The following is an 18156-nucleotide window of genomic DNA, read 5'->3' on the forward strand; positions in this document are numbered from 1 at the left end:
GGTTCTTCAATGATTATTATTAATAAATGTCAACAGTAGTCTTTCTCCATTCCAGCATAACAACTTTCCTTCTAATGTTGAGGAACAATAAATGTTTCATCTTTATTCACAAAGGAGTCTCTCCACTGTGGTCATATACCATATTGGCCTGAATATAAGCCTCACTTTCCCCCCAAATTCAGACCGTGAAAAATTAAAGTGCGGCTTATATTTGCGACCTTATGGTATGCAGCCAGGAGCGTGGGGCAAACAGTGCCAGGAGCCTAGCAAAGTGGTGCCTGCCCTGCACGTTGTCCCCCATCCTCTCCCCCAAGGCCGGGAAAGGAGAAAGTGAGGAAGAGGAAAGGACGCTGGCAACGCAGCACTGCTCCTCCCTCCCCCAGTATGCAGCCAGGAGCAGCAAGGAATGGAGCTGTTTATATTCGGGTATTTTTTTTCCTTCCCCCCCCCCTTCCAATTTTAAAAGTGTGGCTTATATTCGGGTGCAGCTTATATTCGGGCCAATATGGTATTAAAACAGTAATCCATTCTAATGTTTATATTAGCAAATATAATAATGAGAATACAATGAGTTTGCATTTTTCATTTCATTAACACTGAGCTGACAACAGTGAACCCAAGATTTCTTTCCTAAGTGGATACATATAACCAATTCAGACTTCATAACTATATACATTGTTAGAATTTATTTGCCCTAAATACCACCACTTCTTACTAATCTGCACTGACTCTCATTTCACTTATTGTTGCCAACTTACAGCACAATCGCAAGTCCTTGCTGCTGAAGGACGTTGGTGTAAGGTGGAGGAAGATAAGGATGAATCTGTCAATCTTAAATTCAGGTCTCCACATCTGCACAGCAATTTGCAATTTGGTGTTGATGTTTTTTTAAAAAAGTAAAATCCTCATGAAATTTTATCACCATTTTAGTGTTCAGTTTTGACAAATATACACATTTTTGCAAAGACTACACTAATACAAGGCATTTTTTTCTACACATTGTTTGACTAAAGAACAGCATCGCAAAATTGGGAAAAGTGTGAATTTTGAAGGAGAGCTGTGTTTCTGTTCACATCTTGGTTCAAGAAGTGCAAATTAGGTAGTTTCTCATTACCATGCAAACAAAACAGAACACCTCTTTTGGCCCTAGGCAGAGGCTTCCCTTTACTGGGTTCTACTGGTCAGAGATTCTGCTGCCAAAGAGGCCACACATCATGCCCAGGTGATCAGAAACTTGAGAGATTGAATCACACATGACATTCCGATTAGTCTGCTGCACACCTATCCTTTGCTTAATCAAAACCACCAGTAGTGGAATGCATGCTATTTAATTGTGTCACCAATGCTGATGCTGTATCCTTATTAAGGAGTCTCAAATATTTTCATAATGTCTTGGACTGGGAGGTGTGGGGTTCCACCATTTCTGATTCCTCCCTATATATGCCCTGATGCGTTCCTTTCTGGGACTGCCTTAAACAGGAACAAAAGGTGTGTCTTCATTCTCTACCCTGTCTCCCTTCCACAGTTGTTATCTCCCACATAACTTACCGTAGTTGACTAAGAGTTCTGAGGAGATCTGCAAGGCTAAGGTGAAAAAGAGAATCTTTACTTCTCACTTTTATAGGTGCCAACTCCCTGGGGCCTGGGTGTCCGAGCACCCACAAAATTCCTTATGATGGGCACTCATAAATTTCAGTGCCAGGGCTGCATGGCACCCATGGCCCCGGGCAACCACAGTCGTGGGGCCAAGTTGGCACTCCAGCTCACATTTCCTATGGGACAGATACCTCCATTTGAGACTAACACATATAAAATTGAAAGCTATCGGTCATGTGCACTTGAGAAGTTGACCATTTGAGTTTTCAAAACAGTGCTTCAAATGAGACTTTTTATATTTTAGATTAGAAGTTATGATGATAACAGCATTCAGATATGGGTTACAAAACTATCTTACACACTTATTTCTGATCTATCAAGTTATCTTTACAGTCTCTTTAATTTAGAAATCTGTCCTCCTTGTCATCAACATCTTCACAGCATTTTTCACATCCTTGTTCCTTAAGCTATAAATCAGGGGGTTCAGCATGGGAAAGACCACTGTGTAGAATGTGGAAGCCCATTTTTCACTCCCAATGGCATAGCTGGAACTGGGGCGTGAGTAAATGAAGAGGATGGAGCCATAGTATAAGGTGACAGCTGTCAGGTGGGAAGCACAGGTGGAGAAGGCTTTGTACTTGCCACCAGTGGAGGAGATTCTTAAGATGGCTGCCAGGATAAAGATATAGGAGGCAAGGATGAAGGCTGAAGGGGCAATGATGTTAACAGTCAGAAGGAAGTATACCATAGTCTGGTAATTCTCAGTCACATCACAGGAAAGCTTTATCAGAGGGGGTGCATCACAGAAGAAGTCATCAATGACATTGCCATCACAGAAGCTCAACGAGAAGGTCTTACTGGTTCCAATAGTGGCATTGATGAACCCCCCTAGATATGAGAGGGCCACCAGCGCTGTGCACAGCTTTTTGGACATGGCAGTGGCATAGGACAGTGGCTTAGCAATGGCCACATAACGATCATAGGCCATGGCTGCCAGAAGGTAGCACTCGCTATAGGCAAGGGCAGCTGAGAAGAAGAATTGGGAGGCACAACCACCAAAGGAAATGCTCTTGTCTTCAGAGATGCAGTTCACCAAGATCTTTGGTGTATAAACGGAGGAATACCACAGATCTAGGAAGGAAAGGTTCCCAATGAAAAAATACATGGGCGTATGGAGGTGAGAGCTGCTGCAGATTAGAAGAATGAGTGCAATGTTCCCGGCTAGACTAGCTATATAAATGATGAGAAACACCACAAACAGTACCAGTTGCAGTTTGGGATTTGTTGTGAATCCCAAAAGGATGAATTCAGTGACTGTGGTGTGATTTCCTCCTTCCATGAATCTTCTGTCAATCATTGGCTGAAGGACCTGAAAACACACAGGACACTTAACACTTGGAATGGCACCATGGTGTCCTATTAAAGCTCCTTTTCCTCAATATGTTCTGAATCAGAGAGCTCACAAGGGCAATTAAAAATGGGGAGGGAGGAGATTACTTGTTTAATGAGATTCTCACTAATACGCACTTCAGAATTATTTTGAGCTTTCAGATTTTTCACCTGGAACAAAGCCATGTTTTTACAAAGTGTATATACCGTATTGGCCTGAATATAAGCTACACCCGAATATAAGCCGCACCTTTAGAATTCAATGGGGAAAAAGAAAACAAGACAATACTCGAATATAAGCCGCTCCCTTAATATTCTGCAGGCACTCACACCCATTCCATTTTACCGCATATCTGTTTCAGCAGCAATATTGTAAAAGCCCTTTTTTGCAAGGTCTCAAAATTAAACCACACTTTAACTGTTCACGATCAGAATTTGGAAAAAAAGTGAGGCTTGTATTCAGGCCAATGTATAAAATACTTTCTAATCTGACACTTTTCTCAGTTTGTTTGTTTTTCAATCTGACTTTCCTGTTGTTATTTTGCAAAAAAGATTCCGAAGTATCTAGTGCAATGACTATGGCAGTTCAGAGAAATGTATTATGAATATGCTCTAATTTCTAGAGATCAGAAAATATCATTTAGAGTACAGAGAACTGACATAAGAAGATACATAGAGATACATAAGAGTTCTGGCTCTATCAGTTACACGTTATGAGAGTTTGGCCCGATTCATGGAACTAAATCTTTGTTCAGATTAAACAGATTGTTTTAATTATATATAGGAATATATTGCAATTGGATTGAGACAGGAACCCTCAAAACACTTGCTAGGATACAAGAATACACTATGACACTGTGTTGCAGATGCAACTTCTTTAATCAAACAGCACCAAAAGACTCAGCAATTAAATGTAAGAATATTAGTCCATTTGTGTATTCCCTTTCAGTTCCAAGCTTCAATCATTCCTGATGTCATGATTTGTGAATTAACTTTATTTAAAGGCAATGGTCGTGAGCCATTAACATAATGCTAGAAGTGGATGTCATGTCTGCCCCGTCGGCCTGACTTCTGTCCTCCTGAGTCACTAGAGAGGGGAGGAGGTGTGGTGGCAGTGAGGTTTGCACAGTGCAAATGCACCTGTGAAGTCAATGGGGTGCTCTGCTGGCCCATTCCCAATGTACCAAGTCAACAGCATCACATCCCTTCCCCTCTCTATCCTGGTATGCTGCAGCAACTCATCTGGACAGAGATCAGCAGGGCTGTGCAGCCCTATGTATGTCTTCTGCAGACACGTGGTGGTTCCAGGTACTGATGTTCATCCCCTGCCACATCAAGACACACATGACCAGTTCAAAGAAGGCTTGAATGCCATCCTTGTGTTTGCATCAGCAGCAGCAGCAACAGCAGCGTAAGTGAAAAACCTACATGCCAATCTCCCTTGATGTATTTGGCTAATCGTATTTGAGGTCATATGAAGAAGAAGAAGAAGAAGAAGAAGAAGAAGAAGAAGAAGAAGAGGAGGAGGAGGAGGAGTTTGGACTTGATATCCCGCCTTTCACTCCCCTTAAGGAGACTCAAAGTGGCTAACAATCTCCTTTCCCTTCCTCCCCCACAACAAACACTCTGTGAGGTGAGTGGGGCTGAGAGACTTCAGAAGAAGTGTGACTAGCCCAAGGTTACCCAGCAGCTGCATTTGGAGGAGCGGAGACGCAAACCCAGTTCCCCAGATTATGAGACTACCGCTCTTAACCATTACACCACACTGGCTCTCAGTTCACCCTAACCTCTTTCCTCCATGATGACTCATGCTTAGCTGCAAATCACCACCTAATGCTGCAGGCAAGACAAGCATGTGAGAACAAGACAGAGAACAAAGGAGGGGAGACCCTGTTGTTCTTGTTGTTGTTGAACCATTTTCTAAGCTAATCTTTTAATCAGATGGCGTTTTTAAGAATTTATCTAGAGGTTTTCAGTTGTTATTCTGAAACCACACTCATCTTAATCATTCTGGCACCAAAATTACGCAACCCTTTCAAATAACCAAGCCTCATTTCCTTACCTTATCAAGCCCATCCAATGAGAGACCCCTTCTTGTTATTTCCAGGCTCTGCAAAGCTTTCCAAACTAGGCTAAATAAAAATAGAACAAAGTTGCAGGGAAACTGGAAGCCAAATTTAGGTGTACTGGGTTATGCTCACATGGTTTTCTGTTGCTGGCCACTGATGGCCGATTAATGATAGGGAATGTCATTTTTCTCTTGGCGATAAGCTTAAAGTGTCTTCTGGCAGCACCATATGGAAGAACTGCAAGGTTGTGGAAAGTGTCTCTGTTCTGATGCTGAGCTCTGGAACCAAGAGCTCTAGGGTCTACGTACCCTTTTCCTTGTTATACTAGAAAATCAATAGGTATCTTTAAAGATTTACTTTGAATATAACAGTGGGGAATATGACATTTTTAATTTCCTCAGATGAAGTTAATCTCAGTGTTCTTCTGCTCCATCACATCAAACAGTCCTGATTAGAAAGAGTGAGTGGATATTTATCTAGAAGGTACTGGTTCTCTCCCCCCCCCCCCCGGCCCAGTGGTGCTATCAATGGAAATGCATTTCACAGCTCTGATGCAATTAAAGGATTGTATTTGGTGCCTGTTGCTCTCAGGTGGGTTGCTATATGATTATGTAGTTGGGTAAAGATTTGTTTACTCACTACATTCTTTGTATAAGGAATAAGTGTTGTGAACATATTCCCTAGAGTTCATTAACTTGTATGTCCACAGTCCACAGTCAACCATACATCAGAATTCCATTTTTGTGTCAAATTAATTACCTACACTTTGCACGCACACACAAAGGTAATATTTAGCTCACAACTTCTTGATATTATTTTCACATACCAGCCCCTATGCACTTTGTTGATCTTAGCTCTTTAGTTCAGAGACACCTTGATATCACCCTGAGGCATGTGAAACCATGTAGAACTACAGGCCAATCATATAGGATGTGGGGCACCATGATGTCACTGAGATGTCTGAATAAAAGAACCCATGCAAGCATAAAAAAGGCAATCATATACCATGTTGCATCATGACATATTGAATTCATGAATAATATTTATTTATTTATTCATTCATTCATTCCGCACCCATCAGAAACCTAATGGTGAACAAAAATTATGATAAGCATTTTGAGAACAGAGAGAAAAAAGGATTTCATCACAATCACATGTCCTTGCTCCTTAAGGACGTTGGTGTAAGGTGGAGGAAGATAATAATGAATCTATCAATCTTAAATTCAGGTTTCCACACTTCCAAAGCAATTTTGAATTGGGTGTTGTTGGTTTTTGTTTTTTTTTTAAATACCGTATTTTTCGCCCCATAGGATGCACCAAGTTTTTTTGGGGGGGAAATAAAGAAAAAAAAAATATTTCCCCCCCAGGCGCATGTGGGGCTGGCGGCGGGGAGAAGAGCGCTTCTCCCCGCCGCCCGCCTGCAGACCAGGTCCGGGGACAGCGGGAAGACGCGCTGCGCCTCCCCGCTGTCCCCGGAGCTTGCGGGGCTGGCGGCCGGGAGAAGCACGCGTCTCCCCGCCGTCAGCCTCCAAACCACATCGGGAGACAGCGGGATGGCGGCGTTCTGCCTACCCGCTGTCCCCCGACCTTGTGGGACTGGCGCTGCGGCTCTCCTGAAGCCTGGAGAGCGAGAGTGGTTGGTGCGCACCGACCCCTCTCGCTCTCCAGGCTTCAGCGAAAGCCTGCATTCGCCCCATAGGATGCACACACATTTCCCCTTCATTTTTGGAGGGGAAAAAGTGCGTCCTATAGGGCGAAAAATACGGTAAATCCTCGTGAAAATTTATCACCATTTTAGTGTTCAGTTTTGAGAAATATACACATTTTTTGCAAAGGCTCCCCTAATATAGTGCATTTTTTTCCTACACATGGTTTAACTAAAGAATAGCACCGCAAAATTGGGAAAAGTATGAATTTTGAAGGAGAGCTGTGTTTCTGTTTACATCTTGATTCAAGAAGTGCAAATTAGGTAGTTTCTCATTACCATGCAAACAAAACAGAACACCTCTCTTGGCCCTAGGCAGAGGCCTCCCTCTACTGGCTTCTACTGGTCAGAGATTCTGCTGCCACAGAGGCCACACATCATACCCACAGAAAACACAGGCGATCAGAAACTTGAGTGATTGAATCACACATGACATTCCAATCAATCTGCTGCACACCTATCCTTTGCTTAATCAAAACCACCAGAAGTGGAATGCATGCTGTTTAACTGTGCCATCAATGCTAATGCTGTATCCTTATTGTTGTTGTTGTTTAGTTGTTTAGTCGTGTCCGACTCTAAGTGACCCCATGGACCAGAGCACGCCAGGCACTCCTGTATTCCACTGCCTCCCGCAGTTTGGTCAACTCATGTTGGTAGCTTCGAGAACACTGTCCAACCATCTTGTCCTCTGTGGTCCCCTTCTCCTTGTGCCCTCCATTTTCCCCAACATCAGGGTCTTTTCCAGGGAGTCTTCTCTTCTCATGAGGTGGCCAAAGTATTGGAGCCTCAGCTTCAGGATCTGTCCTTCCAGTGAGCACTCAGGGCTGATTTCCTTCAGAATGGATCGGTTTGTACTTCTTGCAGTCCATGGGACTCTCAAGAGTCTCCTCCAGCACCATAATTCAAAAGCATCAATTCTTCAGCCATCAGCCTTCTTTATGGTCCAGCTCTCACTTCCATACATCACCACTGGGAAAACCATAGCTTTAACTATATGGACCTTTGTCAGCAGGTATCATTATTAAGGAGTCCCAAATATTTCCATAATGTCTTGGCCTGGGAGGTGTGGGGTTCCACCATTTCTGCTTCCTCCCTATACATGCCCTGATGCGTTCCTTTCTGGGACTGCCTTAAACAGGAGAAAAAGGTATCTCTTCATTCTCTACCCTGTCTCCCTTCCACAGTTGTTATCTCCCACATAACTTACCGTAGTTGACTAATAGTTCTGAGGAGATCTGAGAGGCTAAGGTGAAAAAGAGAATCTTTACTACCCACTTTCATAGGTGCCAACTCCCTGGGGCCTGGGTGCCCGAACACCCACAAAATTCCTCATGATGGGCACTCATAAATTTCAGTGCCAGGGCTGCATGGCACCCATGGCCCCAGGCAACCACAGTTGTGGGGCCAAGTTGGCACCCCAGCTCACATTTCCTATGGGACAGATACCTCCATTTGAGACTGACACATATAAAATTGAAAGCTATCTATCAGTCATATGCAACTGAGAAGCCAACCATTTGAGTTTTCAATACAGTGCCTCAAATGAGACTTTTGATATTTTAGATTAGAAGTTATGATGATAATAGCATTCAGATATGTGTTACAAAACTACCGTACACACTTATTTCTGATCTTACAGTCTTTTTAATTTAGAAATCTGTCCTCTTTGTCATCAACATCTTCACAGCCTTTTTCACATCCTTGTTCCTTAAGCTATAAATCAGGGGGTTCAGCATGGGAAAGACCACTGTGTAGAATGTGGAAGCCCATTTGTCATGCTCCAAAGCATAGCTGGAACTGGGACGTGAGTAAATGAAGAGGATGGAGCCATAGTATAAGGTGACAGCTGTCAGGTGGGAAGCGCATGTGGAGAAGGCTTTGTACTTGCCACCAGTGGAGCGGATTTTTAAGATGGCTGCTAGGATAAAGGCATAAGAGGCAAGGATGAAGGCTGAAGGGGCAATGATGTTTAAAGTCAAGAGGACGTACAGCATAGTCTGGTAATTGTCAGTCACATCACATGCCAGCATTATCAGAGGGGGTGCATCACAGAAGAAGTCATCAATGACATTGCCATCACAGAAGCTCAACGAGAAGGTTTTACTGGTTCCAACAGTGGCATTGATGAACCCCCCCAGATATGAGAGGGCCACCAGCACTGTGCACAGCTTTTTGGACATGGCAGTGGCATAGGACAGTGGCTTAGCAATGGCCACATAACGATCATAGGCCATGGCTGCCAGAAGGTAGCACTCGCTATAGGCAAAGGCACCTGAGAAGAAGAATTGGGAAGCACAACCACCAAAGGAAATGCTCTTGTCTTCAGAGATGCAGTTCACCAAGATCTTTGGTGTATAAACGGAGGAATACCACAGATCCAGGAAGGAAAGGTTCCCAATGAAGAAATACATGGGCGTATGGAGGTGAGAGCTGCTGCAGATTAGAAGAATGAGTGCAATGTTCCCGGCTAGACTAGCTAGATAAATTATGAGAAACACCACAAACAGTATCAGTTGCAGTTTGGGATTTGTTGTGAATCCCAAAAGGATGAATTCAGTGACTGTGGTGTGATTTCCTCCTTCCATGAATCTTCTGTCAATCATTTGCTGAAGGACCTGAAAACACACAGGACACTTAACACTTGGAATGGCACCATGGTGTCCTATTAAAGCTCCTTTTCCTCAATATGTTCTGAATCAGAGAGCTCACAAGGGCAATTAAAAATGGGGAGGGAGGAGATTACTTGTTTAATGAGATTCTCACTAATATGCACTTCAAAATTATTTTGGGCTTTTTGATTTCTCACTTGTAACAAAGCTTTTTTTTTTTTAACTAAGTAAAATACTTTTTAGACTGACACTTTTTGTCTCAGTTTCATCATTATTTTTAACCACTTCCTTTTTCATCTTTTGAAAAAAATATTTCTGAAGTGTCTAGTGCTGGTGACTATGGCTGTTCATACATATTATTATGTATTATTTAATACATGTGCTCTTATTTCTCTGTTTTCTGAATATTATGCACTCTAATTTCTATGTTTTCTAATTATTATGCATTATTTAAATGTGCTCTAATTTCTAGAGATTAGAAAATATCGTTCAGAGTACAGAGAACTGAAACAGGAAAATGCATACTTCTGGACCTGTCAATTACATATTGTGAGAGTTTGGCCAGACATGGCAATTATTCCATGTTCATATTAACTATTATTGTACATTTTATATATGAATGTCTTACAAGAATATTGAGACAGGAACCCTGAAAAACCCTGTTAGTATGCAAGGGTACACTGTGACATATTGGTGCAGATCTCACTTGTTTAATCAAACAGCACCAAAGGACTTAGTAAATAAACTTAAGAATATTAGTGCTTCTACATCTTCCCACTCTGTTACATATAACTCAATGCTTCAATCATGATAAGGGAGATTGGTGTCCCACTTAATTTCTGATGACAAGAACTGTTAGTTAACTTTATTTAAAAGTGATGGTTATGAGTTAATAACATAAAAGCAGGCATATGGTGACACTGCCCTGTTCACCAGACCTCTGTCTGACTGAGTCAGTGCAGCATACTGGGACTGAGAAGGGAAGGGGTGCTGTGGCAGTGATGTTGGTACAGTGCAAATGCTCTGGTGGAGCCAGTCTGGTGCTGCTGCTGGCACCTTTGCACCACACCTACCTCACAACCATCACAACCCTCCTCCACTCTATCCCAGTGTGCTGCAGCAGTTTGTGTGGATGGAGATGGTGTGAGCTGTGGAGCCTCAGCATGGCTTCTGCATACACAGCCAATGGTTCCAGAAGGAGATGTTCTTTGGCAGCCACACCAAAAGATACACCTGATCAGTTCAAAGAAGGCTTGAATGCAAACCAGATGTTTGCATCCTCATCAGCTGCATGAGTGAAAAACCCACATGCTGATCTCCCTTCCTGTATTGGACTAATTGTGTTCGGAGGTGTTGCGGAAGTTCAGTCTGTGCTGTTCACCTGATGCTGCAGACAAGACATGCAATATAGAGAACAAAGGAGGTGGGGAAGAGACAGCCTCTGTTCTTTTTTTACCCTCTTCTAAGCTAACCATTGAATTACATGGAGTTTTTATAAAAGCTATCCAGACATCTTCAGTTCTAAAATCATAGTCATCATAATCATTCTGGCAGCAGAACCATCAGTGCTTGAAGCCTGATTTCCTTACCTCATCAAATGCATTCAAGGAGAGAGGTCTTCTTTTTCTTTCAGATGCTGCAAGTCTTTCAAAGCTAGGACACATAAAAGAAAAGCGACATTGCATGAAAACGGGAAGTCAGTTTTGGGTGTGCTGGGTTATAAACACATGGTTTTCTGTTGCTTGCAAAGAATGGCTCTGGTGTCTGTGTCCCCTTTTCCTTGTTATATTGGAAAGTAAGTAGGCATCATTCCACACATAATGCATGGGATTCTAGAAATGTTGTAATTGGAATATAAAAAGGGAAAGAAGGCATTAGAAATCTTCTCAGAAGAAGCTGATCTCAGTGTGTACTTCTGTTCCTTCATGCCAAATAATCCTGACTGCCAAGGGTAGGTGGGGAGAACGTTCTCTTTTTCTGAAGGTCTTGTTCCCAGTGTGCTGTCAGTGGGGTGGCATTTCAGAGGTCTGGTTCAATTAAAAGCTTGCATTTGGTGTTTGTTGCTCTCAAGTGGGCTGCTATATGATAATTGTGTAAAGATTTGTTTACTTACTCTATCCCTTGGGGAGGGAATAAGTCTTGTGAACATCTTCCCTAGATTTCATTAACTTGCATGAGGCACCTACATTGTGTTTATCTTTATGATTTCAACAAGAAAAAGCAGCAAATGTACGGGCTGCAGATCCATTAGAAGTCCATATTATTTGGGAGCTTCGACAAATATTCATTAGTTTTTAATTTTCAGCTGAAATCATTGAATCGTAGAATTGTAGAGCTGGAAGGGATCAGAAGGGTCATCTAGTCCAACCCCCTGCAAAGCGCAGGAATCACAGCTAAAGCATCCATGACTGATGGCCACCCAACCTCTGCTTAAAGACCTCCAAGGAAGTAGAGTCCACAACCTCATGAGGAAGACAGTTCCACTGTCAAACAGCTCTTACTATCAGAAAGTTAGTCAGAATCTCCTTTCTTGTATCTTGAAGGTATTGGCTCAAGTTCTATCCTCCAGAGCAGCACAAAACAAATTTGCTCCATCTTCCATGTGACAGCCCTTGAGATATTTGAAGATTGCAACCACATCTCCTCTCAGTCTCTTTTCCAGGCTAAACATACCCAGCTCCTTCAACCTTTGTTGAACCTTTGTTTCCAGCCCCTTAATCATCTTGGTTGCCCTCCTCTGCACATTATATATTTGGGTGGTTTGCGGGGGGGGGGGTTCATCTGGTGCTGAAGTGACTTCAAAGCAATCCATTACAATCTGTTGCAGCCTAACAGGATGGCCCTGTGGAGTCTCTCTCTCTCTCTCTCTCTCTCTCTCTCTCACACACACACACACACACACACGAATTTGTAAATGTAACTGTGCTTGGCTACCCAGAACTTGACCTTTCACACATCCTTTCAAACACATGGATTTGAAGAGGAGGAAATGTGAACTTGTTTATTCTCTTTGACTTCTCAGTGGATTTTGATACCTTCAACAATGATATCCTTCTGAAGCAGGTGTCTGAGTAAGGGGTGGGCAGCTCTACTTTGAAGTGGTTCTGGTCCTGCTTGGATGGACATTTCCAGAGGCTGTTGCTTGGGGAGTGCTCTTCAAAGTGGGGTTCCTCAGGATTCAATTTTATCTCCTGAGGCACTGCTAGTGTGTGGTTCCTTAGACCAAATAGATGGGAGGTTGTCTGCTCTTTATGGGATTACACTTCTTCTGAAGGAGCGGGTACATAGCTTGGGGGGTATTTCTGGACCCTTTACTGGTGCTTGAGGCTCATGTGGTTTCAGTGGCATGGAGTGCTGTCCACCAGCTTGGCTAGTGGACCAGTAATGCCCCTATGTGGACAGGGATAAGCTAACTACTGTTGTCTGTGCTCTGGTAACTTCTAGGTTAGATTATTGCAATGTGTTATATGTTGGGCTGCCTCTGAAAACTGTTCAGAAACTTCAGCTGGCACAACTTTGGTGGCCAGATTGCTCACTGGGGCAAGATGGTTTGAGCATATTACACTGATCCTGGCCCAACTACACTGGCTGCCAATTAGTTTCTGGGCCCAATTCAAAGTGCTGTTTTTGACCCCAAAAACCTTAAATGGCTCAGGACTGCAATACCTCAAGGCCTCTCTCCATATGAATCAAACTGGACCCAACAATCATCCTCTGAGGCCCTTCTTTGTGTTCCTCCTCCAAGAGAGGTCCAGATGGTGGAAACACAAGTTTCCTGCAGTAGCTCTCCAATTGCAGAATGCTTTCGCAGATAATTTCCACTGGTGTCTTCATTACCTTTAGGCATCAGGTGAAAACGTTCCTCTTCAACCAGACCTTGGGCTAACTAACATCCTATATCCTTTTAAATGTGTTCATGGGAGGGAATGGGGGAAGGGTTTTATTTGTTTTTTCTTTGTTTTTGTTCTCGTTTTTATTACGTATTTTGTGTTTTTATCTTGTATTTTTATGCTGTGAACCTCCCTGAGATCTGCAGATGAAGGGAACTATGCAAGTTAAATAAGTGAGTAAGCCAGTAAGAGTTTTGGATTTGGATTTTGATATCCCGCTTTATCACTACCCGAAGGAGTCTCAAAGCGGCTAACAATATCCTTTCCCTTCCTCCCCCACAACAAACACTCTGTGAGGTGAGTGAGGCTGAGAGACTTCAGAGAAGTGTGACTAGCCCAAGGTCACCCAGCAGCTGCGTGTGGAGGAGCGGAGATGCAAACCCAGATTACGAGTCTATCACTCTTAACCACTACACCACACTGGCTCGTAAGTCAGTCAGTCAGTCAGTCAGTCAGTCAGTCAATAAATAAATAAATAAATAAATAAATAAATAAATAAATATTTTATTTATATCCTGCCCTCCCCAGCTGAAGCCGGGCTCAGGGCGGCTAACAACAATAAAACAGTACAACAGTACAACACAACACAACACTCTAAAATCATTCATTATAAAATTAATTCAAATCAAACCCTGCGAAGATTGCCGAAGGAGGGAGTCAGGCTGTGCCCTGGCCAAAGGCCTGGTGGAACAGCTCTGTCTTGCAGGCCCTGAGGAAAGATGTCAAGTCCCGCAGGGCCCTAGTCTATTGTGACAGAGTGTTCCACCAGATCGGAGCCACAGCCGAAAAAGCTCTGGCTCTAGTTGAGGCCAGCCTAACCTCTCTGTGGCCTGGGACCTTCAAGATGTTTTTATTTGAAGACTGTAAGTTTCTCTGTGGGACATACCAGGAGAGGCGGTCCTGTAGGTACGAGGGTCCTAGGCCGTATAGGGCTTTAAAGGTTAAAACCAGCACCTTAAACCTGATCCTGTACTCCACCGGGAGCCAGTGCAGCTGGTATAGCACCGGGTGAATGTGATCTCGCAGCGAGGACCCCGTAAGGAGTCTCGCTGCAGCATTCTGCACCCGCTGGAGTTTCTGGGTCAGTCTCAAGGGCAGCCCCACATAGAGCGAGTTACAATAATCCAGTCTGGAGGTGACCGTCGCGTGGATCACAGTGGCTAGGTCAGGGCGAGAGAGGTAAGGAGCCAACTGCTTAGCTTGGCGGAGATGGAAAAATGCCACCTTTGTTATAGCTGCAATCTGCGCCTCCATGGAAAGGGAGGTGTCAAAGATTACACCCAAACTCTTAACGGACAGTGCTGGAACTAATTGCGCCCCTGCAAGAGATGGGAGTTGCCCCCCCCCCCAATCCCATATCGTCCCGTCCCAGCCACAGGACCTCTGGCTTCAAAGGATTTAGCTTCAACCGGCTCCAGCCACAGCTTCCAAACATCTGGTCAGTGTGTCTGGAGCTGAGTCAGGATGGCCATCCATCAACAGATAGAGTTGGGTGTCATCAGCATACTGATGGCAACCCAGCCCAAAACTCCAGACAAGCTGGGCGAGGGGGTGCATAAAGATGTTAAAAAGCATCAGGGAGAGTATCGCACCCTGAGGTACTCCACACACCAAGGAGTGGCGCAATGACAATTCCCCCCCAAGCGCCACCCTCTGTCCCTGACCAGAGAGAAACGAGCGCAGCCATTGAAGGACTGTGCCCTGGATCCCCACGTCGGCAAGGCGGTGATCCAGGAGTTCATGATCGACCATGTCAAAAATAAATAATGACAACCATCTGGCCACAAACAGACAAGGATTCCTTGGATCAAACTTTCTTTTTATGCATGGGATTCATCAATGAGATTTATATGCTCATAAATAACAAAAAGTTCTCTGAGAAATGTCCAGAAAAAAACAACAACTACCAGCTCATTGGCATCAGTTGTCTCGCCAGAACATATTTCACATCCTTGCACCTAGTTGTGAGTCACAGAGTCACACTGGGGATGCTGACACCTCGTCCTTATCTGATTTAGTGAAGGTGGTCTTCAGCATGGTGTTGGAGAACCCTAGGACCAGTGTGCTATTTTTCTAGACTCACCATGAATGACTCTCTTGTTCTCTTAGAATGGCAATGGTGCCCATCTGAGAGGAGCTAGAACTGTGTTCCAGTGAGTCCCAACTGGGGAAAAAAAGCCCTGACTAGGACTGCTGACTATTGTTTAGGGGACTTCATTGTCATTGTGTATGCTAATGACCAGCTCTCACTGGTCTAGCTTGGGCCTTCATGACCACTATAATAGGCTGATGAAAGGCACTCTGTGTCACTGAAACCACCTGAGCTTCAAGCAATAGCAAAGGGTCCAGAAGTACCCACTCCTTCAGAAGAAGTGTAACCCCATCAAGAGCAGGCAACCTCCCATCTATTCAGTCTAGGGAACCACCCAGAAACAGTGCCTTAGTCTTGTCTGAATTGAGCTACAGTTGTTGCCTCTCATCCAATCCATTATCAAGGCAAGACAATAGTCCAGCACATCCCCAGCCACAACTACAGATGTAAAGGGGAAGTAGAGCTGTGTGTCATCAGCATATTTATGACAACATATTCCAAAACTCTGGATAACCCCACTTAGTGGTTTCATGTTAAACAGCAAAGGGGATGAAATTGAACCCTTAGGAACCCCACTTTGAAGGCTCCATGGGGCTAAAGAGCACTCCCCAAGCATCACCCTCTGGAAATGACCATTCAAGCTGGACTGGAACCACTTCAAAGTGGAGTTGCCCATCCCTAACTCAGACACCCGCTCCAGAAGTGGCTGATGGCATTGAAAGATACTGAGAGTTCAAGGAGAATTAACAGGGACACATTTCCCTTGTCTCTCTCCCGGCTGAGGTCATCATACAGGTTGGAACCTGGCTTAAATCCCGACTGACATGTCCATCATTCATTAGTGAGATTTATATGTTGCTTAATAACAAAAAGTTATTTCTGGGTACCATCTGGTCAGAAAAACCCATCATCTTATTAGCACCAATAGTCTCTTCAGAGCATGTTTCACATCCTTGTTCCTCAGGCTATATATCAGGGGGTTAAGCATGGGCATTATAATGGTATAAAACAAAGCAATCACTTTGTCCCCGTCTCGTGAGGACTTCGACCTTGGTCGCATGTACATGAAGATGGCTGTCCCATAAAATATGGTGACAACAGTGAGGTGGGATGCACAGGTAGAGAATGCCTTGACCCTTCCTTGGGCAGTTTGTATCCGCAGCACAGCTAAGAAAATGTAGGTGTAGGAGACAATAATGAACAGGAAAGGAATGAAGACTATGATGATGCTGAAAACAAAGACAACCATTTCAGCAAGGTAAGTGTCAGTGGAAGCCAAAGACAGCACTGCTGGCACCTCACAGAAATAATGGTTCAAGATGTTAGGACCACAGAAAGGCAATTGTAAGGTGAAAATGTTAATAATCATGGAGCTCATCAAACTGCTGCACCAGCAAAAAGCAGCCAGCTGAGCACAGAGCTTCCAGTTCATGATGGCCGTGTAAAGCAAAGGCTGACAGATTGCCACATACCGATCATAAGCCATGACGCCAAGCAGAAAGCACTCTGTCATGCCAAACGCCAGGGAAAAATACATCTGGATCGCACAACCCCAGAATAAGATAGTTTTCCTTCTGGTCACAAGGTTCATCAGCATCTGAGGGACATTGGTGGAGACGTAATAAATGTCTAAGAAAGACAAATTGATAAGGAAGAAATACATGGGTGTATGAAGCCGAGGGTAAGTGCTGACAACTGAGATGATGATGACGTTCCCAAACACTGTGAGCAGATAACAAGCCAGAAACACCACAAAGAGCACCAGCTGCACCCTTGGTTGATTGGAGAATCCCAAAAATATGAACTCGGTCACAAATGTTTTGTTGCAGCCAACCATTTTCATTCACATTTAATCTGTGAGGAGGATAAGGGAAAACAGCAGATGAAGTAAAGTGCAGAATCAGCACCTAGTGACATATACTGTTCCTGGTCTTTGATGCTCACTGAAGAGATGAAAATGGCAACCCTTGCAAATTTCCTTGTACTCTATGGATGTTCCACTGCAGGGAGAAAAGCTTACCTTTCCATGAGAAAACCCCTACAATGCAGCTCTATGTCTTAATGATAGCATTTGAAATGGAGACAAGGAAGTAGCATTTCAATGGCGGGGTGAATGCTAAATTTATCTATCATTGATGTTCCAAGACCTCTCTTCCAATTTCTTGGCAGCTTTCTTTCTCTGCAAAAGAGACTTCCATTTTTCTGTCTCATTTGCAGGAGACTTTAGAAAGCATAAGCTTTCCAGGACTTCCGGGTTGGCGCCTCCAGGCAATGGTGGAGTTCCTCCGATCGGGAGGAATTTGCTCCGTGGAAATTAGGGTCTGACCGCCACGGCAAAGGCGGAGACCCATTGAAATCACAGGCGGGAGAAGCTTGTGAACTTGGGATTTGGCTGGCACCTTTTGCGCCTCCCCTACACGCGGGGAAACCCTGATTTGGGGATCCGGAGCGAAGTGGGGTGAGCGGCGTGGTGCTTTGAATCGACTGCTTCTTTCACGGAGTGAAGCCGCATCGCTGTTGCCAGAGAGCGCTGACTTTTTCCTGTGGACAATTTGACTTTAAACAACTACCCGTGAGTAGAACGGAAAATTGGATCTTTAAATTCATTAATTTGGCATCGAAGCAGGAAGGTTTTAAACAGGAAGTCCGCCTTCCTCTTTTGTAAATAGATTGAAGCAAAGATGTTGCAAGTTAAAGCCTTGGAAAGTATTTTGTAAAGGATTAAATCTCCATCGGTTAAAACTGTTAAAAAAACCCCTTGGAAGCAGGAGAAGAGGGGGGAAATTTTTGACTTAGTGAGCCTGCA

General features: G+C 43.8%; 3 protein-coding genes across 3 annotated transcripts; all 3 read right to left on the bottom strand.

Moving 5' to 3' along the window:
* Positions 1 to 1999: 1999 nt before the first annotated feature.
* Positions 2000 to 2935, bottom strand: LOC307214994 (olfactory receptor 9G19-like; the record flags this gene model as incomplete). The annotated part of the gene is made up of 1 exon (XM_079974116.1): positions 2000 to 2935. One exon carries the CDS (start codon positions 2933 to 2935, stop codon positions 2000 to 2002), a length of 936 nt encoding a protein of 311 aa, XP_079830242.1.
* A 5473-nt stretch (positions 2936 to 8408) lies between these two features.
* Positions 8409 to 9344, bottom strand: LOC307214946 (olfactory receptor 9G19-like; the record flags this gene model as incomplete). The annotated part of the gene is made up of 1 exon (XM_079974058.1): positions 8409 to 9344. One exon carries the CDS (start codon positions 9342 to 9344, stop codon positions 8409 to 8411), a length of 936 nt encoding a protein of 311 aa, XP_079830184.1.
* Positions 9345 to 16257: 6913 nt separating this feature from the next.
* On the bottom strand, positions 16258 to 17193 carry LOC307215008 (olfactory receptor 2G3-like; the record flags this gene model as incomplete). Its single annotated transcript, XM_079974142.1, has 1 exon — positions 16258 to 17193. One exon carries the CDS (start codon positions 17191 to 17193, stop codon positions 16258 to 16260), a length of 936 nt encoding a protein of 311 aa, XP_079830268.1.
* Between the last annotated feature and the right edge of the window lie 963 nt (positions 17194 to 18156).

This window comes from Podarcis cretensis (genome assembly GCF_951804945.1).
Source record: "Podarcis cretensis genome assembly, chromosome: 1".
Taxonomy (NCBI): Eukaryota; Metazoa; Chordata; class Lepidosauria; order Squamata; family Lacertidae; genus Podarcis; species Podarcis cretensis.